The 23,064-nt window shown below is 44.8% G+C and overlaps 1 protein-coding gene across 1 annotated transcript in view; it reads left to right on the forward strand.

The window, feature by feature from the left end:
* LOC130122149 (WD repeat-containing protein 7) overlaps positions 1 to 18,311 on the forward strand; it is a 176,473-nt gene extending 158,162 nt beyond the window's left edge. The window contains exons 22-27 of the mRNA XM_056291190.1: positions 439 to 556; positions 1,142 to 1,291; positions 3,296 to 3,378; positions 4,313 to 4,412; positions 16,511 to 16,615; positions 17,974 to 18,311. Coding sequence (XP_056147165.1) covers positions 439 to 556; positions 1,142 to 1,291; positions 3,296 to 3,378; positions 4,313 to 4,412; positions 16,511 to 16,615; positions 17,974 to 18,177 — 760 coding nt within the window. The 3' untranslated portion in view covers positions 18,178 to 18,311. The remainder of the gene's footprint in view (positions 1 to 438; positions 557 to 1,141; positions 1,292 to 3,295; positions 3,379 to 4,312; positions 4,413 to 16,510; positions 16,616 to 17,973) is intronic.
* The last annotated feature ends 4,753 nt before the right edge of the window (positions 18,312 to 23,064 follow it).

The following is a 23,064-nucleotide window of genomic DNA, read 5'->3' on the forward strand; positions in this document are numbered from 1 at the left end:
GTCTCCCACCTTCTTGAAGTCTTGCATTTTTTTAAAATTTCTGTTGCTTTATTAGTTTGGCTGCTAAGCTCTCTTTCTTTCTCCCTCTCCCTCCCTCTCTTTTGTTCTCTCTCTCCCTCCCTCTCTTCCTCTATCTTTCCCTCTCCTTCTCTTTCTTTTGTAGCAAGATATTGAGAGTACTGAAAGTTAATGGTAATTAATGGTTGTGCAAACCTTTCAAAGCGTTAGCGGTATAAGACAAGGCTGCTCAATGTCGGGTGTGCGCTATGCACTTTCAATGGAACCCTTGTTGCACAATTTTCACCCTTATATTGTTGGTCTGTGTTTACCTGATTTTAACACATGAATTGTTTTATCTGCATATGCAGACGATACAGTTGTAAAAAAATCAAGTTGATGTAAATTTGATTTGATCTCTCTCTCTCTCTCTGTCTGTAGTATTACCATGGGTCTGCCACTAAACCCTCCAGCTGACTCTGCTCGGTCAGCCCGTCATGCCCTCTCTCTCATTGCCACTGCCCGGCCACCCGCCTTCATCACGACCATCGCTAGAGAGGTGAGAGTACACCTTCTATACCCACCTGTGTAATGATATACGTAGGTATTATCCATACACACACATACTATATGCATAGTTACATAGTGAGCACACACAGCAACACACACACACACACATACAAAATAGTTGAATGGATTTACTGATAATATTGTAACTTACCATAACTCCCTGTATCAGGAAAATGTTATTTGATTGATTGATTCAATTTGTCTGAAATGTTACTTGTTTGGCGACACAGTGGCACAGTGGCTAGCGCGGTCACCTCACAGCAAGAAGGTCCTGGGTTCGAGCCCCAGGGTCATCCAACCTTGGGGGTCGTCCTCTGTGGTTTTCCTCCCACAGTCCAAAGACATGTAGGTCAGGTGAATTGGCCATTCTAAATTGCCCGTGGGTGTGAGTGTGTGTGTGTGTGTATGTGTGGGGGGGGGGCTGTGATGGACAGACCGCTAGTCCAGGGTGTCTCCCCGCCTGCCGCCCAATGACTGCTGGGATAGGCTCCAGCATCCTGCGACCCTGAGTAAGGATAAGCTGTTTGGATAATGGGTGAATGAATGAATATTATCTCAATGTTCTTCTCTAAAGGTTCATCGTTACAACGCGGCTCAGGCCAACTCTCAGTCACAGCAAAACGTTCACACCACCACCCTGGCCAGAGCTAAGACCGAGATCCTCAGAGTCATCGACATCCTCATTGAAAAGATGCCTGGCGATGTTGTTGACCTGCTGGTAGAGGTAAGAAATGTTTTATTATGTATGTTATAGTGATACTACATTATACGGCGTGGTATTTAGAAGGCACCAGTACCCTTTGCTAGCTGAGTTAAGAACATCATTAAGGATGTGATGGTTCTTATGAAGGGTTTCCAACCCTGAATATTATCCGGATAATGTGCCCTACAGAAATCAAGAAAAGGTGCCAGCTTTGGCTACTTTTTCCCCAACCGTCTGATCCCGATCACATCAGATGTCTTTTCAGCAGTGAGAGGTGTCTTGCTGTTGCTTGGCAGCCACAGAGTTACCTGTCAGTCAGCTTTGCAAATGAGCTAAAGCCAGTGCTCTCCTCCATGTTTTAGGGAAATAAATACACTGCTTGCCAACAATAAGGAAGTGATAATGAGTCGGATGGGTAGAGCGGACCTAGTAGCCAGTCGGGGTTTTCTTCGTTGCAAACACATCGGTGGAGAAGCCCCACCTCTTTTTTCCTCTGATTAGACAACAGAGATGAAGTGCTGATGATGTAAGACGTTTTTCTGTTCAGAGTCAAAACGTTTCGACCTCAGGCGCTCCAAAAAAAAGAGCTAGATTCCCAGAGTTCATAAACAACCAGCAAAAAACTTCTAAATCATTGAGAACAATCAGAAAGGCTGTGTCATCTTGTCAGAAACGCAGAGTTTGATCTCGGTCTTATCTTCAAGGTGATCTCAGGAGTCAGCTTAGAAACTATTTAAGCTCTAGTAGTCGTTCTCTTACCCAGCCACGTAGTCTTACCCAGCCACTGAGGTTTTACAAGCCAGTGCATTCGTAGTGCCAGTCCCTAGCCCGAATAAATGGGGAGGGTTGCGTCAGGAAGGGCATCCGGCATAAAGCTTTGCCAAATCAAATATGTGGATCATAATTCAGGGTCCATACCAGATCGGTCGAGGCCCAGTTTACCAATGACCACCACCGGTACTGTTGGCCATTAGGGTACCGACAGAAACTATGCTACTGCTGGGTGAAGGGGAAGGAGAGGGGGACGGCATGTCCAGAGGCAGCGGGAGAGGAGGAAGGCTAGGAGTGTGGCGGTGAGAGTCAGAAGTTCGAATGTTGGTACTATGATGTCATAGTACCAACATTCAAAGTTCTGCAGGTGGCTGGTGTGACAGGAAGATGCAGCAGACAGGAAGAGATGGAAATGGATGACCCGCTGTGGCTACCCCCAGCGGGAGCAGCCAAAAGTAGTTGTAGTAGTGGTAGTCTTTCTCTGTGGAGAATTTAATGTAGAGCTCTGAAATGCCGCCAGAGTGGCAATACTGCTACGATTTTCACAAGTTTTCAATTTACGCAGCCATACTTTGCAAGCGGCATGATAAACTACTTAAACACAAGGAAACTTGTAATTTTCTTTGCATTTAGTTTGCCTTTCTGCTTTTCTCTCTACATAAGTAACCCCTGAAGCCTATGATTAACACTGTTCCTTGTCTCAGTCCCTTTCAACCCAACTGGTGTGCCTTGGCTATCCTGACATTTAAAAAAAAAAGTTAGCAAACAAACACAGCGATCTTGTGATCATTTTTGTTTGATGTTTTCCCACTTTTTCTCTGCAATTGTACTTGGCCAATTACCCCGCTCTTCCGAGCCATCCTGGTCGCTGCTGCTCCCTCTCTGCCGATCCGGGGAGGGCTGCAGACTACCACATGCCTCCTCCAATACATGTGGAGTCGCCAGCCGCTTCTTTTCACCTGATAGTGAGGAGTTTCACCAGGGGGACGTAGCGCGTGGGATGATCCTACTATTCCCCCCCCCCCAAACAGGCGCCCCTACCGACCAGAGAAGGCGCTAGTGCAGCGACCAGGACACACACCCACATCCGGCTTCCCGCCCGCAGACACGACCAATTGTGTCTTTGGGGACGGCCATTATTGTGAATATATACGTGTTATTAAGTGTTGTTAGATAACTGTAAGCTTTTGATGTTACACTTCGTTAATATTTTTTTCAATCTTCCTCTCGCTCCTCTTCTCTTCCCTCCTCTAGGTCATGGATATCATTATGTACTGTATTGAAGGCTCCTTGGTCAAGAAAAAGGGACTGCAGGAGTGCTTCCCTGCTATCTGCAAGTGAGTGGTGTGTGTGTGTGTGTATGTACACTTGTGCTTGTTTCTGAACAGCTGTTGTGTTTTTGTACAGCTGTGTGTGATGTGTATATGTTTCTGCACTGCTGTGTGTGTCTGTCTGTTTTTAGTGTGTGTTTGTGTGCATTTCTGCAAAGCTGTGCATATCAACAAGCTTTGTTTACTGATAAAGTTAATGAGGATGAAGGGGGAAGGGTAAAGGCTTGTTGACTGGTGGGGGTTGCAGTGATGTCAGAGATCAGAGGTCAGCCCTCAGGTGACAGATGTCAGCATTAGTGTGTGTATGTGTGTGTGTGTGTGTGTTTATAACTGAACAAATTCTCATGCTGTGTGTGCACCGTTGTGTTTCGCTTGTTCTTGGAAGAAGGCAGGCGGCACGGTGGCGCAGTGGTTAGTGCAGTCGCCTCACAGCAAGAAGGTCCTGGGTTCGAGCCCTGGGGTAGTCCAACCTCGGGGGTCGTCCCGGGTCGTCCTCTGTGTGGAGTTTGCATGTTCTCCCCGTGTCTGCGTGGGTTTCCTCCCACAGTCCAAAGACATGTAGGTCAGGTGAATTGGCCGTACTACTAAATTGTCCCTAGGTGTGTGTGTGTGTGTGTGTGTGTGTGTGTGTGTGTGTCGGCCCTGTGATGGACTGGCAGCCTGTCCAGGGTGTCTCCCCGCCTGCCGCCCAATGACTGCTGGGATAGGCTCCAGCATCCTGCCACCCCGATGGGGATAACTGGCTTAGATAATGGACATCCGTATGTGTTGGTGAGAACCCAGTGATAACCGTCTGTGTGTTCTCCTGAACCTGTATCTTCACCTTGAAGGACTGTTCGCCTGCTTGCTGTGCGACACTCCTGTACATGTGATTTTGATGTGGAGGTTTTTTTGTTTGTGTTAATGTTAGTTAATATGTTTGTTTGTTGTCTCACTATAGGTTCTATATGGTGGGGTACTGTGATCGCAGTCATCGGATTGCTGTTGGGGCTCGGCAGGGGTCTGTTGCCCTCTACGACGTCCGTACAGGAAAATGTCAGGTACACACACAGACTAATCTAACACCTGCTTGGCCGAATCACATTCTGGAAACTTGCATACACTGTGACAAATCATCTTTAAAAATGATAAATGCTATATAAATACATATTTATACAAAGGTATACAGAGGCCTGACCAGGTGAGAATAGGACTCCAACTCTCTCATAGTCATGGAACAAGGAGATTACTGCAACTGGCCCTGTCTTAAGGAAACTCATTTGGCCACATAAAAAGCACATCAAGATCACTGCAATATTCACAAAGTTGCCTACTTTTATTTCTCCAACAAAATCATTGCAAATGCAAATATATCTTGAAGATTTTATACATTGCCCAGCCCAAGTAGCAGTACTTGCTTTGGACTACATTAATCAGGGCATCTTTGTCATCAACACCTACCAACTTTTGCAACTATGCAAACTACTTTTGCATGTACTATCACACAATGGTGGGCTGCAAGAGACACTCAGCTGGTGAGTAGCCTACACTTTGCATGTCTTTGAATAGGTCTTGGGGAATCCTGCTAGATTAAATGCATATTGAGAGTCTTGAGAAACCTGCTCGTGGGGCCTTCTTTGTCTGCCGATGGTATTGCTGTTTTATTGTCATCCAGTATACCTCCATGTGTAGACATATTTACCAAAAAAGAAAAAGGGGGGGGGGACTCAGTGGAACCTGACTCTTCATCCTGTCCTGTGTTGATGCCATAGGAATCGAACCCCTAACCATAGCACAACTAGCGCTATGCTCTAACCATCATATTTGGAAACAGCTAAAAATCTCATGTTGGTAGTATTGCGCCAGCCAACCTGATCTGTACAATTGTTTGTGTTCGTTAAGACTGGCTGTCAGTGATGTGGGAGATCTTGTCATTAATCAGGATCCTAGAGAATAAGCTGAGCTTTTGTAGTTGTGTTGGTTAAGAGAGGGGTATGGAACCTTTTTAAAGACCATATTAAATGGCATTTAGGGCATCACTAGCATCCACGGTGTGACGCATATCTGGAAGAAATGAACCATTGAGGTGGGATTTGATAAGGTGGTCCATTTAATTTATGAGCTTTTAATGGGAATTAACTCCAAGCGTTGTTTTCGTAGCCACTGAGTTTTGGGGAAAGGAAAGAGTGTTTTTGGATGCAAACAGCCAAAGATGCAACTGCTTCCCTGATATTGCAAGGTGCGGACATGCGCATTTATTTATAAATCAAAGTAATATGTACATTTTCTAGATGCCCATCCACATGTGCAAAGAGATGTGATGTGAAGGCTAATTGTTTGATACCCAGTAGTGTCGCCACTCCCTTTCTGGGTCCGCAGTGGTCCTTGCTAGACTGTTCATCCCTTGCTGTTGTCTTGAAAAAGATCTTCCACCAAGCAACGTGTAATTCAAGCCGTTGACCTTATTGAAGTTTGCATCCACTGACCTGCTGCCATCAGCGTCAGCGTTAACCTGCCAGGGGGAGCCAGTGGGGTACTGTCCTTGCTCAAGGGAGCCCCAGGGTGCAGTTTAATGTCATGCTCAGGACGATCAAAGAGATGTATCTATGAATTTGATGCCTTTTCGAAGAAGAAAAAATACAGGATTCTTAAACCACAAATAAAAAAACGTTTTTTGTGAATCTTTTGGCATGTGGGATGTGCTACATGGAAACTCGGTGCAGATAAAAAGGGTAAAATGGAGGAAAATACATTTTTCATTTCATGTGGTCTTTAAATTGAAGATGTTGAGAGTGAGGTGAAAAGGATTAATAGTCAAGAATTTATATGGTAGATTTAATTTCTTGTATTCCAATGGCATTGAGATGATAGTCTACTTATCCTTTCAGTGACCTCGAATTTATTTCTCATTGATTCACACTCAAAACATGTACCATGAGATGTGTTGGACCGCTGTTGGTGGAGTGATTTTTTTTTTATGTTCTTCTTGATAAAAATAAATCAACATTCTAATCAACCAACATTAAGGATGTTAACATTTACATTTCAGTTATTTAGCTGACTCTTCTCCAGAGGGATTTACAACGAGTGTAACAGGAAAACGGTCCTTATTTCCAAGATGACCAATGTTACAAATAACCAGAAATGGACAAATTTACATTTGCAAAATTTAGCTGAAAAGATCAGCTGTTCTAATAACAGACCGTTGTTCCAAAGGGAGGGTCATTTCACCACTGGGGTGATAGGGAAAATTCTTAGTTGGAGATTATCTTAAACTGATGCCTAAATATTCATGTATTTATTCAAAGCTTTTTAGATATAATAAATGACCTGAGGGAGATTTTCATACCTGATAAAGATATCGCATCAAAACAGTTAAAAACAAGTAATTGTTTAAAGTTTAAACGTTTATTTGGGAAGGGACAATTTACATTAATCAACATTCGAAACAAACGTAAATGTCCCCGAGTTAGCTAATAGGCTAGTTTCCATCGGCGGTCCCTTTGCCTGATGTTGTTAGGCAGTTGTTATATTGTGTTGTTATAACAAAAGTTAATATTTTATTAAATGTCCCGCAATCAATCCTGGATCGAACGTGACTTTTGCAGATGCCGCCGTGGCTGTTGTTGTGTTTCTCTTCTACCACTTCATGAAGCTTAGCTCCTAATTGGCTATCGGTCTTTCCCACGTGACAGTTCACAGGCTGCATGCTCAGTGTTCCTTATGGTTCTCCCAACAGTAGAAGATAGGGGATTGGGAGGCTCTCCCTGCCTGCCGGCTGGGTGGGCGGTCCTGGCGATACATCGGTCTTTCGGTCGCGGGACCCAGCTCCAGGCCGGTGGTGTGTGCTTGCTGTCCATGGCTCGGGTCCCACGCCTGCGGGTGCACTTTGTGCCTGGGGATTTGATGGTGGAGGTGCGCCTGGGGGTTGTGTGCTAGCTTGTGCCTTTCGGGACTGGTTTGTGCTCCTCAGGGGCGTGCGGGGCTGTTGCTTTGTGGGCTCCTGGCCCCCCTGTGGGCTCAGTGTTCCTCTGGGGTTGCTGTGCTTTGCACTCCAGCTGTTCTCTTGGTCGTGGGTTGTCTGTACGACTGCTGGACCTGTGGGTGGCTGCAGAGCCTGTCTGCTGTTCAGAGGCGCTACGATAAGTCGCGGATCTCAGAGACCAGAATTAATTGAGATTAATTTTGTGCACTAACACTTCACATGCACATATAGTGGATATGTCACATGCAGGACCGCCCAAAACTTTTCTGGGGCCCAGCCACTGTGAGGGCCCTTGTCACATGTGCGTACATACACACTGCTGGCATCTGCTTCACACACTCCCTGGTACACTATCTGGATAGTTCTTTCTCCTTTTCTTTTTTCCTGTCTTCTCCTTCATCGCTGTGACTGTTATCCTAAACTGATATCATTAAGATTGATTTAATTGTGTTTTGTTGTCTGTTTCTACGTGCCTTATCAGACACATGTTGTCATTTTTGGTTTCTAAGTTTCCTTGTCTCACTTTTGGTGATCGTCCCCCTCTTGGAGAAGCGATGCTGATTGGTTGTGTAGCGGATCGAATATGCGGAAGATCGCCTTTGCATGTGGAGAACCTGAAGTCCAATTGCAGATTAACTCTGTCTCGGGCGTACTGGCATCCCTGTGTTGTATGCCAAGCCTGCCAATAGCACAGGTTAAACAAAAACACATATCGGATCAAATCAGGTCTTAAATATTGAACATGTTTAATATCTGCGATTTGAAATCGGTGGGTTTCCGAGCAGATAAGGGAAAGCAAAATACACTCTTAACAAACATCCCACCACAGGAGAATCTGAAAAGATAATCTTTAGAAACATCAAAAATCAGGACTAGTCGGAAGCGGGGAATCGGGCCCAAAATGTTCTGAATGCTATCTTGTACTGTGGGCCAGCCTTCTTCAGAAGACGCTCTTCTGATCAGTCTTCATCTGAAGACAACAGCTGGTGAAGTCTTTGCTATCTGGTTCCCAAAGCTTCAGTAAGGCAGTGTGTAGTATTACAGGCTGATGAAAACAAGACACTTTTAAATCACCTCTAAAACCTTTTATAGACACTTGATAATGATAGCCACACTACCACTCCTACCAATACTCTTGTTACTGCCACAATGGCTACCATTATGAATGCTATTCCTTCCCCTCCTCCTTCTACTACTGATACTACTACTACCACTACTACTGCTACTACTTACTACTGCTACTACTACTAGTACTAAGACTACTACTGATATTGCTACTACTGCTGCTACTATTACTACCATTACTAGTACTACTTCTACTGATACTACTACAACTGCTACAGATACTACTACAACTGCTACAGATACTACTACAACTTTGACTACTACTATGCTACTACTACTGCTACTACGACTACTTTTTTGGTACTTTTAGCAAATTTTTGCTAGCTAATTTTTGGAACTTTCAGAAACTTAGTGACAGCATTTTCCCCCCCATTAAAATGCTGTCTTTTACAATCACACCAGAGGGCTGCCTTTGCTTTTTTGTCTTCTGAAGTAAGAAAGTTTTTAAAGGGGCTATGTGTAATTTCTAATCGAGTGGTGAGCTTGATTGTTAAGCATGAATAACTACTACAAATCAAAATGAGCAGGACAAACCTGAATAAGAAAAGGAGTGGGTGTCCAGCGTGTTGGCAGACATCTGTCATTTTCAAATCCCTCGTTGTAAGGGAGCTAGTCATTTGGTGCTAGTAAATGAGTCTTTGGATCAAAAGGTACGTAAGTGCATTATGGAATACTATTTGATTCATTAATGGGCAACCCACTATTTAAATAAGGATTCCTTGTCAGTAACTATCCGGATCAGATAAAAACCAGCTATGGAAATACTAGTGGATTACTTGCTGGATGACATACCTTTGGAAAAGGAAATGCTTGTCTATTCTCTGGATCAGAAACGGAATGGAAAATGGGCTTATTAGTAAATCATTGCGTGAATGATTTACTGATTTTAGTAAATCGGACTCAATTAGTCGGTGGACGATTAACTAGTTGACAACAGGAATACTTGTGGATTAATCGGTTAATGACCCTCTTATGGATGATGGAAATACTGGTGGATTACTTGCGCACACATTTTTTTAAATTCTATTCAGCAAGTTCGATGGGTATCAACTAATCCCAAGGGTGGAGTTCTATTTTACAAAGCAGTTACTAGTCTCAGAATCTCGAGATTTCAAGCTATTGGCTATTTTGGAATATAGTGGCCAAATTTCTGTCTGAAATCTGACAATGGGATCTCTAATCACTGGGTGAAATTCTGTTCAATAATGGAAATACTGGTGGATTAACCTCTGGACTTTTCTCTAGTGAATAACGGAATACTAGTCAGTGATTTTTCTAACAGCTTTGCATTTGGTAGGGGAAATACTAGTCAGTTGTTCCTTGGATGGAATCATATTTAACAGTGGAAATACAATTGTATCATTTGGTGGAATTTTACTTCTCAATTGGAATACAGTTGGATTATTCACAGGGGAACATGGAAATACTTGTGGACTGGTTTCTGGATGATTCTTTGATTGACATTTGATCTTTGAATTACATATCACTGGGAAAATTTTAATTTTAGCAAATCAATTTTTTTGGGGAAATTCTGTTTTTCTCTGGAAGTATTAGTGGACTATAATACCAATATGGGAGTACTAGTGAATTTCTGGAGTAATTATGGGTGGGAAATGGAATCAGTGTTCGACCGTGTATTCGGGAATGGAAATATTGGTGCCTTATTCTCTGGATGATACTGCAATGAAAACATGAGTCATTTGAGCACTAGGATACGTTCTGCTGGGGAAAATGGAAACTTGTGGATTAATCTCTGGAGGAATTCTGAGCAAAAAATGGGAATATGGACGATATTATTGCTGTCATTGCTTTATTTGGGAATGGGAATACTCGTGCATTATTCGCTCCATAATTATTTTCACACAATAGAAATATTAGCTGTTTTAGATTTTTTTCTTATGGAAATTGGAAATACTTGGAAGATATTTCATAATGGAATTTTCTGGCAGAACAAATGCTTCTGTCGTTCTCTTTGTGCTAGTGACAATGGAAGTGCTTTTCAGTTTATCTCTTGATGAAATACTATTGGGCAATGGATCAATCTGGCAGACGTACTAGTGAACACTGGAAAATCTAGTTGATGAACCTTTGGATAATTTACTTGCTGAAAATGGAAATTCTTGTTGAATCAGTGCCGGATGATGGACAGTGGAAATACTAGAGGGCTGTTTCCTTGGCTACACTCACTTGACAAGTTTGTTCAGTACTATTTTAAGAGAATTTTGCAAAGAAAATGGCATAAACAATAATACAGAATGAATTTATTCCTTAAATTACTTTTTTCCCTTTCTTCCTCCTGCTTTCAGTCCGTATTTTCATTTTCTCATCGCGCACTACCACTTCCTGCATCATGACCTTATTCTTTAACCCTTTGTTGTCATTTCTACATTTTCTTTTCCATTACTGTTTACTTCTTTGTTGAGCTTTATGATTTTGCTATCCTTTAGTGTTCTTGCTTCTTTTTCATTTTTATAGTTTCTTAATGTGTCCTTGGGTTTGTTTTTTCATATCCAACAGTTTCTTTCCACCTTTCCTTCGTGCTGAAATATAAAATATTTGATCGCACAGTACAAGCGTTATGTACAAGTGTACAAGAATGTCCCTTGATGGACATCAGATAGTCAGCAGTGGAAATACTACTGGCTTAATGGATGCAGCGCACATCTGGACATGGAATGTGCTGCTGAGTGAAAATTGGTTATATTCAAATTTGTATTGGGAACACTGTCACAATATTCCCACTGCCCACATCAGGAAATATTACTGAGTTTATGTTCTTAAATACCGCGTCCTGTCAACAAGGTTTACCCAATTTTAACCTGCTTTGTTGTTTGTCTTACCACTGCGTGGTGCATCCCCATTGAGTTTAAAATATTTTAGTCGAATTTAGTCTTTGCACCCTTTTTTTTATTCACCTGCTGAATTGTGAGACATAGAAACTTGAATACAGTTGTTTCACTGCAGGACGTTTCATTTCCAAAAGTGAAGCATTCAAGCAAAACCCTCTGGCTGTAGAAAATCACAACTAAACCTAAACCTGGCATACAAAGAGGATTTTAACTGAGCCACACACACACACACACACACACATATATATATATTTCTCACACACTGATGTAGAAGACTGTCTGGACAGTCTACTATCCATCATCTATCTGTCTGTCCATCAGTAAATGGTCCACCTACCAGTCTATCGTCCACTTTACATCTATTCATCTATCATCCACCCCTACAGTCACCTATACTCCATCCATTCACACCTGTGTTATGCAAACCCCACCCCCCGGCCTGGCACAGAGAATAGCAGTAGAAAATATAAATGGAGGAAAGGAGGATAGAGGATGGAGAAGAGATTGAGCTCAGTCAGGACAGGAGTGGAGCTGATAACTCTATTTTATTTGACTGATATGAAAAGATGTGATTTTGAGAGGTCACTGTGTGTGTGTTGGTGTCAGACAGAAACGCTAAACTGTGACCAGTTTGATGAACTTTATTGATCAAGTTGCAATGAGACTGGAAGACATGAAGAAAGGAAGACAGGAGGAGAGAGGACCATGGGAGATGTGAAAAGGCACCGGGGAGCAGGCCGAGGCAGATAGGAAGGAGAGAGTGATCAAGGTGGCAGGAGAGGAAAAGAGAGATGGAGTGACAGGAAGGACCAAGAGAGGGATGAGAGAGGAGAAACAGATATGGAAGAGAGGAGCGTGGAGGGAAGAGGGAGAGAAGCATTGAGGTGAGGTGGGGTTACTGACTGTTGATAATCCAGTCGGTGTGTGTGTGTGAGGCAGAAACCTACAGTGTGACCAGGTTGATGAAATGTGTTGATAGAGTTTCAATGAGAAGAGAGTGCAAGATAGGAAGAGAGGTGTAAGAACAGTTGCAAGAGAGGAGGAGAGAGGACCATGGGAGATGTGAAAAGGCACTGGGGAGCAGGACGAGGCAGATAGGAAGGAGAGAGTGATCAAGGCGACAGGAGAGGAAGGCAGAGGAAAGGAGAGATGGAGTGACAGGAAGGACCAAGAGAGGGATGAGAGAGGAGAAACAGATATGAAAGAGAGGAGAGTGGAGGAAAGAGGGAGGGGAAAGGGAGAGAAGCATTGAGGCGAGGCGGGGTCACTGACTGTTGATAATCCAGAGAGAGAGAGTGTGTGTGTGTGTGTGTTGACTGAGGTGTAGCGCCTGCCCGCAGCACTCCATCTTTCACACTCGGTCGTCATGACGATAAGAACTGGACCTTGGTATGGAAACCCCCTTTCTTCCGTCTCTTCTCGTCTTCCTCTCCTCCATGTGTCTCTCTTCCCCTGTTTATTTCCCTACTCATCCCATACAGTCACCCTGTCTCTCCTCTTCCTGCTCTCTGGTTCCTTCTCTCTCTCTCTCTCTCTCTCTCTCTCTCTCTCTCTCTCTCTCTCTCTCTCTCTCTCTCTCTCTCTCTCTCTCTCTCCATCTCTTCTTTCCATACAGAGTTCAGCTGGAAGTTTTTCATCACTCTGGAAATGTTTCTGCAGCCACACGTTTTAACATGAAAACAAGAACAGGGCTGCTTCTGTGTGTGTGTGTGTGTTGCTATAGATGAGAAATTGTGTTCATGCACCTGTATGTGTGTGTATTGCTATAGATGAGAAAGTGTGTGTGTGTGTGTGTGTGTGTGTGTATATATGTGTGTGTTCGTGCATCTGTGTGTGTGTGTGTGTTGCTACAGATGAGAAATTTGTGTGTTGCTATAGATGAGAAATTGTGTGTGTGTGTGTTCATGCATCTGAGTGTGTGTGTGCGCACGTGCATCTGTGCGTGTTCATGCATCTGTGTGCGTGTGCGTGTGTGTGTGTGCGCCCAACCAGAGCAAGCTTGTCCCTGAATGACCATCTGCCACAACTTTGATCAGCCACCATGAACAACCTTTTGTCAGCGGAACTGCTGTGTGTGTGTGTGTGTGTGTGTCTCCAGGGTCAGCTGCTTGCTGAGTTGCTATTAACAGACAACTGGGTGTACTAATTGAATATGAAGAGGATGTGGATGAACTCCCATCTCTCTCTCTGGCAGTGCAGCAGCGGTGCTGACAGCAGATGTATGGAGACACGGGTTCAGCTCCATGTGAGGAACCCGTCTCCCCCCTCCCCCTCCCCCTCTCTCAGTGTGGAGGAGAAGGACAAAACTCGAACCAAACACCCCCACGGACAACTCAGCCAGCTGCACAAGCAAAGCATTATTAACATTTTTCACTCTTTCATTCTTCAAATGCAATGGAGAAGATTCTGGAATAAAAGCGGCATCTTATTGGAGGAAATGTCGGTCACATGATCTGAGAGCTGTACGAGGATGTGAGACAGGTGAAGGAGTCGGGAGTCCTGTGGCATACACACTGAAACAGAAACACATACACACAGTCCAGCAAAACACACACTACACACACACACACACACACACACACACACACAGGTGTCCTCAGGCGTGAGGTGTACTGGAGTAAGGAGTGCTGCAAATGGTTTCAGTGTGCTCTACTGGTCTTTGATAGGCTGATTGATCTGCTGATCGCCCCACTGTGACACACACACACATGCGCACACACACACACACACAGAGTCAGGCGTCCGGGTAGCGTGGTGGTCTATTCCGTTGTCTAACAACACGGGGATCGCTGGTTCGAATCCCCATGTTGCCTCCAGCTTGGTTGGGCATCCCTACAGACACAACTGGCCGTGTCTGCAGGTGGGAAGCCGGATGTGGGTATGTGTCCTGGTCGCTGCACTAGCGCCTCCTCTGGTCGGTCGGGTCACCTGTTTGGGGGGGAGGGACTGGGGGGGAATAGTGTGATCCTCCCACGGGTCTCACTGTCAGGGGAAAAGAAGCGGCTGGAGCAGCGACCGGGATGGCTTGGAAAAGTGGGGTAATTGGAAGGATACGACTGGGGAGAAAAAGGGGACCCCCCCCCCCAAATAAAAAAAGAAAGAAAAGAAGCTGGGATAAGATGCATACATGCAACAGTATCCCAGTTTCTGTGGGAGCCCTCCAGGTTTCTGTAAACCAGGATAAATAATGTACGTTAGTCATGTCTGTGTGGCCAGGGCAGAGTAACGTGATGTTATTCTAATATTCTTACCTCTGCCGAGGAGGTTCATGTTCTATACATAACACACACACCTGTCTGTCTATCTATCTATCTAGCCATCCATCCATCTACCTGTCGGTCTTGTCTGTCTACAATTTAGTCACTCTTTTATTCCCTTCCCTCTCTCTCTCTCTCTCTCTCTCTCTCTCTCTCATGTCTTACCCCCCTCTCTCTGTGTCTTACCTTGGGCAACAAGTGATAGTTAATGGATTTCCCCAAAGAAGTGTAGAATGAAAATAACCAGTGAAAGAAGAAATAGGGGAATGGTGGATGATGTGGAGTGGCAGAGAAAAACAGAACGAAAAAGACGAGAATATTTTTTGTGTTTAATCACCATGGAGGGGTTATTATTTCAGGGCCGGTTGCCCGGGGCGATGGTGTCTTAATCTCATCTGAAGGTGTCAGCCTGTAATTTCAATCCTAGACTGAAGGGGGTATTCACGGTGGGGTGGGTGGTGGGTTGGCATTTATTACGTTATTCACACCACATCTGGTGTCTCTCACTCACACACACACACTCACACACACACACACACAGCATCAGCATGGGTTTATTTCCCCCCTGAGTTCTGGGAGCGAATGGAAGCATCTGTCAGACCAGAGGCGGCCTCAAATACTACGGAGTTATCTTTTCAAAACTGGGCGTTTAATACTACCACTACCACTACTACTACTACTACTACTGCTTTCGGCTGCTCCCGTTAGACGGCGCCACAGCGGATCCTCCATTTCCATCTCTTCCTGTCCTCTTTGCCTTTTCCTCTGTCACACCAGCCACCTGCATGTCCTCCCTCACCACATCCATAAACCTCCTCTTTAGCCTTCCTCTACTCCTCTTCCCTGGCAGCTCCATATTCAGCATCCTTTTCCCAATATACCCAGCATCTCTCCTCCACACATGTCCAAACCGTCCAACCTGAGCTGTCCCGCTAATACGTATACTCGTTCCTAATCCTGTCCTTCTTCATCACTCCCAATGAAAATCTTATCATCCTCAACTCTGCCACCACCAGCTCCACCTCCTGTCTTTTCATCAGTGCCACTGTCTCCAAACCATATAACATAGCTGGTCTCACAACCATCTTGTAAACCTTCCCTTTAACTGTCTTGGTGCATGCTGAATAATCCAGGTTAGAAAATCAAAGAAAGGTGAATCAGTTCATCTGGACACAACCTTTATTGCCAGAAACGTTTCATCATCATCTCAGTGACCTCTTCAGCCTCAACTGACTGCAGGTGTCCCCACCCTTATGAACTGACTGCAGGTGTCCCCACCCTTATGAACTGACTGCAGGTGTCCCCACTCTTATGAACTGACTGCAGGTGTCCCCACCCTTATGAACTGACTGCAGGTGTCCCCACCCTTATGAACTGACTGCAGGTGTCCCCACCCTTATGAACTGACTGCAGGTGTCTCCACCCTTATAAACAATACAGTTTCATGATGACTGAAACCAACGACCAGTTTCATATGTGAGAGAAGACATGAAGGAAGGGTCAGTGTTTGTGCGTGTCTGTGTGTTTCCTGGAAAAGCTTTTCTCCACAACAATGTCAGAGACATATTTCTTCCTTCTTTTCAGTGAGTGAGAGACAGGTTGTTTTAAATCTTCTTCACAGATGAGTGGAAAAATTATTTTATCATGTAGAAAACAAACCTCATCTGTAATGTTGTGTCCTGTTTAAAAACACTTATCTTGAATATCCGTATTTCTTGAAATCATAATTAAAGTTAGAAAATTCACAGTAACTTACATTTGGAGTTTCTATTTTGTAAACCTATTTTCCGAGTGCAGTTTGGAGAGCACCATCGTTGTGCTGATGATGTGATGATTTGCACTGTTAACTTTGTTGTAGTACACGTTTTTTCAGGGAACAGGGGAAATGTTTAGGTTTAAAATATTTCAAATCAAGCTCTCTCTCTCTCTTGCTCTCATTCTAGAACATCCATGGTCATAAGGGTCCAATTACAGCCGTGTCCTTTGCCCCTGATGGACGTTACCTTGCCACATACTCCAGTGCCGACAGCCACATCTGCTTTTGGCAGGTAACTAACAGACAGAAAAGGCATGCTCAAGCACACACACACACACACACACACACACACACAACTATCAAGTAAGTGCGAACCACTCAGTTTGCACTTACTTAATAGTTGTTCAGTTCCACAACTGACCTCTGGGATCCATGTTAAAGATGAAACAATTACCCTCTCAGCCGCGAAAGAAGAGAGAGAGACAGCAGCAGATCATGGAGAGAGAGAAGAGAGAGAGACAGCAGCAGATCATAGAGAGAGAGACAGCAGCAGATCATGGAGAGAAGAGAGAGAGACAGCAGCAGATCATGGAGAGAGAGAAGAGAGCAGCAGATGAAGGAGAAAGAGAGAAGAGAGAGACAGCAGCAGATGATGGAGAGAGAGAGACAGCAGCAGATGATGGAGAGAGACAGAAAAGAGAGAGACAGCAGCAGATCATGGAGAGAGAGACAGTAGCAGATCATGGAGAGAGAGAAGAGAGAGACAGCAGCAGATCACGGAGAGAGAGAAGAGAGAGAGACAGCAGCAGATCATGGAGAGAGAGAGAAGAGAGAGAGACAGCAGCAGATCATGGAGAGAGAGAAGAGAGCAGCAGATGAAGGAGAAAGAGAGAAGAGAGAGACAGCAGCAGATGATGGAGAGAGAGAGAAGCAGATGATGGAGAGAGAGAGACAGCAGCAGATCATGGAGAGAGAGAGAAGAGAGAGAGACAGCAGCAGATCATGGAGAGAGAGAAGAGAGCAGAGAGAGACAGCAGCAGATGATGGAGAGAGAGAGAAGCAGATGATGGAGAGAGAGAGACAGCAGCAGATGATGGAGAGAGACAGAAAAGAGAGAGACAGCAGCAGATCATGGAGAGAGAGACAGTAGCAGATCATGGAGAGAGACAGAAGAGAGACAGCAGCAGATGATGGAGAAAGAGAGAGAAGAGAGAGACAGCAGTAGATGGTGGAGAGAGAGAGAGAAGAGAGAGACAGCAGTAGATGGTGGAGAGAGAAGAGAGAGACAACAGCAGATCATGGAGAGAGAGAAGAGAGAGCAGCAGATGACGGAGAGAGAGAAGAGAGAGACAGCAGCAGATGATGGAGAGAGAAGAGAGAGAGCAACAGATGAAGGAGAAAGAGAGAAGAGAGAGACAGCAGCAGATGATGGAGAGAGAACAGCAGATCATGGAGAAAGAGAGAGACAGCAGCAGATGTTGGAGAAAGAGAGAAGAGAGGGACAGCAGCAGATGATGGGGAGAGAGAAGAAGCAAGACAGTAGCAGAGGATGTGTATGTGTGTGTGTGTGTGTGTGTGTGTGTGTGTGTGCCATATGTGTCTTAGGCTGGGCACAAGTTGACAAAACCTTTGTCCGTCTCCCCTCTACAGATGAACACCGGTCTGCTGGGAAGTATCGGCATGTTGAACTCAGCTCCCCAGCTGCGTTGCATTAAGACCTACCAGGTTCCCCCGATCCAGCCCGCCTCTCCGGGCTCCCAGAACCACCTGAAGCTGGCCTGGCTCGTCTGGACCTCCAACCGTAATGTCATCCTGATGGCTCATGACGGCAAGGAGCATCGCTTCATGGTCTGAGGAGTCACGAGGCCTGAATGGATCTTAATCCAGGTGTAGTCCTGCTGGAACTCCACACCTTAGTTTCCATCTGGTCCTTGTGGTCTTGCTCTAAGCTCCATCTGCAGATTTAAAATACATCTTGTTTCACACAATTTATATATTTATTGTTTTGTTTTTTTTTGGGGGGGGGGGCTTGAGGGTAATAAATTATCAGATAAAGGATGGCTAAGCAGAACTTACAGACCAGATTGGGCACAACACGAATTAGCTCAAAAGTTGAAAGTTGCTGTATATTTAAAAATTTGTGAGATACACACTCAGTGGCCACTTGGTTAGGTGACCTCTCCCTTAACGCAAGTGAAATGTTTAAATCTAAAGCCTGCAGAAGTGGTCAAGAGGTTCAGACTTGAATGGAGAGGATGTGTTGCATAAGAGACCATGGGATGATGGAAGATATCCACTGATCTGTGGGTGGAAACACCGGGTTAATAAGAGGTCAGAGGAGAATGGACCAGACTCATGTCGAGTTTCCCCTAGAACTGTCTGTTCAGGTTTATCAAGGTTTTGATGAAGGAAAGCTGATGGTCGTTGTTTGTGGTCGTTTCATGGCAGCCATTTTGGGCCCCATCACATGATCATCGGCCCTGTAATTAAATCTTATTGTCCTGCAACTTTTGTGTTGTTTTGTCCTTTGTCTTCTAGTCAAGAATTTTTTTCCATAATATCTATATCTATATATATCTATATATATCTATATCTATATATATAGAGATAGATAGATAGATAGATAGATAGATAGATAGATAGATAGATAGATAGATAGATAGATAGATAGATAGATAGATAGATAGATATCCATGCATTGCATTCCACCCTGCCCTCGGCCACCCTTTCCAGGCCTTTGTTGCACTCAGTCCCAATGAGCGATGTATACTTTTCTTTCACTTTCCAAAATTTCTCAATATTATGTGTGTGCATGTGTGTGTGTGTACACACCTCAGTTGCTGGTTTTACTTTTTCGCACCTTGAAAGCGTTCCATCCTCCCCGAGCTTTTCATGGAAGTGTCTTGTTTTGTGTGTGTGTGTGCGCGTTTAGTGTGTTTTTGTGTTTGTATCTTTACACTCAAGTGGGTTCTTCACCTTTAAATGAACACATTTTCACTGCAAACCCCTTTTCCTAAAAGCACCGTGGCTCTCGAGTCCTCCCGGGCTCCAGGCATGGTGGTGGGGATGTATGAGTAAACCAAAAAGGTGAGAAACTCCAGAACTCTTTGGAGACGACCATTAGACAACCCAACAAGAAAAAAACAGTACACAACGTTAAACATCAGTGTTTCATTTTGAGATCTGCATTACGATTTAGACGACGGTTTGGAGATGGGTGAAAAAGGGGTTTGAAAACTTGGAAATAGTGGTGACTGATTGGCTCTTGCAAAAAAAATAAAAATAAAAACTCAATATTAGAAAGGTGGGCTGTTCAACACACACACACACACACACTACCAATGTTGTGTAAGAACTATTAAATGCATGCTGGAAGAGTGTGTGATGGCAGATCATCACACACTCTTCTTCTTCTTCTTTCTCTCCTATTCTGTGCCGTCATCCCAGGAAGACTGTCCCTCACTACATGGACTCGCATTGTTGTTTCATCCTTTTACTCCGCCTGTTTGTGCTGGTGGAGGCTGACGTTTGTTTGACTCGTCCGGTCAAACAAACGTCACTGTGTAGACTCACTCTTCTATCTCTTCTTCCTCCTTTCTTTCCTCTTCCTCTCTTTCCTCCCCGTCCTCCTGCCTTCTGGTTCCGTTTTTCTCTCCTTTTTCCCCATCTTCTCTACTTCGCTCCTTTCCTCTTCCATTCTTTCCTCCCCCTTTTTTTCTCCTCTCATCATCCTCCATATTTCGCCTCTCCCCCCCTCCGCTTCTCCCTCCCCGCATCCCACCCTTGCTACTCCATCTCCTCCGGAGCACCTCCTCTCTCGCTCTCCCTCCCCCTCCCACCTGTCAGTTTCATTAGGGCTGTCAGAAAGCTCCCAACACCACTGCACACCTGTAAACCCAAGCATGTCAAAGCTTTTCTCGAGTTTCTTCTGTCTAAAAAAAAAAGCTCGATTTTTATCCACCGGCTTGTCAGATGTGTTTTTGAAGACACGCGCACACAACCACACACACACACATGCGCGCGCATCAGGTCCAGTGAACTTGGAAATCTTAATCTACGTTTTCTCCACCGCTCTTAACAGCCTCAGAAAATCTGTTTTTGGCGGTTTCTCCAGGGAGGAAAAAAAAAAAAGTGGAGAAAAACACAGGAGCAAGTCAGGGAATGAGGAGGAAGTAAAACGGAGACTGCCGAGGTCCCGTCTACACCTCTCTGTTAGCCAACAGCACTAAAAACAGATGCAGGCTGGGAAGCCCAGGTTTTTTTGGCAGGCTGGTGTTTTCTCACTGGGGTTGTGAAACTCTACATCATGTTTGTGAGTGTGCTCCACCTGAAGGTGAAACTCCATTATTATCCATAAGAAGTTATGGAGAACCACTTCACTTTCATTAGCTGCTACTGTGTTTGTCCTGCTATGCTTACACCACTTGGTCCCAAGATCAGGCCAACAATTATCGATGGTTTTTTACGGATGGTAGCAAACTCACAAAAAAACAGGGCGTAGCTGCTTTTTGGCAGTAATAGTAAGGGACCGACCGGGTGGTGTACTGAGGGTTGTCGTCATTGTTTTATTCCGTACAGAGATCCCCACACCGGTAGTCACTCCTAACATCTGCTTCCTCTCACTGAACCACACTTCTCTCTCTGTCCCCCTGTTCTCTCTCTCCAGCCCTCCCGCTCGTTCGCCCCATCCAACCCCCGACTCTTTCCCCCTTCACCCCCTTAGGAAGCCCCCACCCTACTAGGCATGACGTTAAACAACTCGAAGCCATGTGTGTCTGTCTGTGGCCCCTGACTCGTTCTCCATGTACAGTTAATGACCAGCTCCCCTGTAAATAAACCTCCTGTTGACGTGAAAATCACAGACTTCTTCTTTCAGAAAAACATTGTCATTTTTTAACGCATTGTGTGGCTAAACACACACAAAAGACAAGTATTTATAGCTACACAACCAGTGTCACTATGTTAAATGACTGGGTTATTACTGAAATGTTCACACTGAGGATGATAATTGTTATCATGTAGTTATTGATTATGGTATTATTTTTGATGGCTATAAACCTATTCTGTATTTTTAAAGTAACACAACTTGGTTTGTTTTTTTCGTTGACCCAAACTGGACCGACACGTTGAAAACATGATGTTGCTGAGAGTTAATGTAAGAGCTAATGTTTGCTTATGTATATTGTGTGTGTCCGTGTGTGTGTGTTAGTATGTGTTGTGAGTGTGTGTGTGACTTAGAGCATGTTACAGAGCTTCCGTTTACATGGTAGAACGCGGCTAAATTGATGGTACACTATCTAGACCGCGTGTGTGATGCTGAACTCTATCGTGTGCTTTAATGTTAACTGTTCAATAAAGACCATGTCACACAGCAACAACAGTAACGAGTTCCTCATTTATTCCTGCTCCTCTCATTGTTTGGTTTTTTTTTGCCCCCCCACCCCCCACCCCAATTGCACTTGGCCAATTACCCCACTCTTCCGAGTTGTCCCGGTCGCTGCTCCACCCCCTCTGCCGATCCGGGGAGGGCTGCAGACTACCACACGAGGCCTCCTCCGATACATGTAGTCGCCAGCTGCTTCTTTTCACCTGACAGTGAGGCGTTTCACCAGGGGGGACGTAGCGTGTGGGAAGATCACGCTATTCCCCCCAGTTCCCCCTCCCTCCTGAACAGGCGCCCCAACCGACCAGAGGAGGCGCTAGTGCAGCGACCAGGACACATACCCACATCCAGCTTCCCACCCGCAGACACGGCCAATTGTGTCTGTAGGGATGCCCGACCAAGCCGGAGGCAACACGGAGATTCAAACCGGCGAGTCCTGTGTTGTTAGGCAACGGAATAGACCGCTACGCTCCCCGGACGCCCCTTTCATATTTTTGCAGACGTCTTTCAAGTGTATGCTGCACATCTATTCACAGTGACACGCCAGCAGAAATCCCAAAAATGCAACTAACTTTTTGAGTGTGCAGGAAATGGAAATTCACTCCTGGAAAAAAACACAAAAAAAACACTAACTCGAACATACAAAGATGATGGTGATTAATGATCAGTTCTCCCAGATCCTTACCCTGACCTTAACTACTCCAAACCCAAACATACACTTAACCATCTCTGATAGCTAAATATAATCCATCCATTATCCAAACTGCTTATCCTGCTCTCAGGGTCACGGGGATGCTGGAGCGTATCCTAGCAGTCACTGGGCGGCAGGCGGGGAGACACCCTGGACAGGCTGCCAGGCCATCACACACACACATTAGCCAATAAGTATGGCTGATTCACCTGACCTACATGTCTGTGGACTGTGGGAGGAAACCGGAGGAAACCCATGCAGACACGGGGAGAACATGCAAACTCCACACAGAGAACGACCCCCAAGGATGGACAACCCCGGGGCTGAAACGCAGGACCTTCTTGCTGTGAGGCGACAGCGCTAACCACTGGGCCACTGTACCGCCTAGCCCAATATCACAAATTACAAATTTGTCTCAGGGGGCTTTACAGCAACACAACATCCTGTGCTTTCGCACTGGATAAGGAACAACTCCCAGCAGTAGGTCATTAGTGACCTTAACTTAGAGCTGTCTCGGTACTGTGAAGTGCTCTAAAACCAGACTGGAAACTGTTAAAAACACTATTAGTGTTCATAAAAGAAATCAATTGAGATGAAATTACTCTCTCCAGAACTTTAGATAAAAAAGACAATTTGGAGACTGGTCTGTAGTTACTTAAGGACAGGG

Source organism: Lampris incognitus, chromosome 12, assembly GCF_029633865.1.
Source record: "Lampris incognitus isolate fLamInc1 chromosome 12, fLamInc1.hap2, whole genome shotgun sequence".
In the NCBI taxonomy this organism is placed as follows: Eukaryota; Metazoa; Chordata; class Actinopteri; order Lampriformes; family Lampridae; genus Lampris; species Lampris incognitus.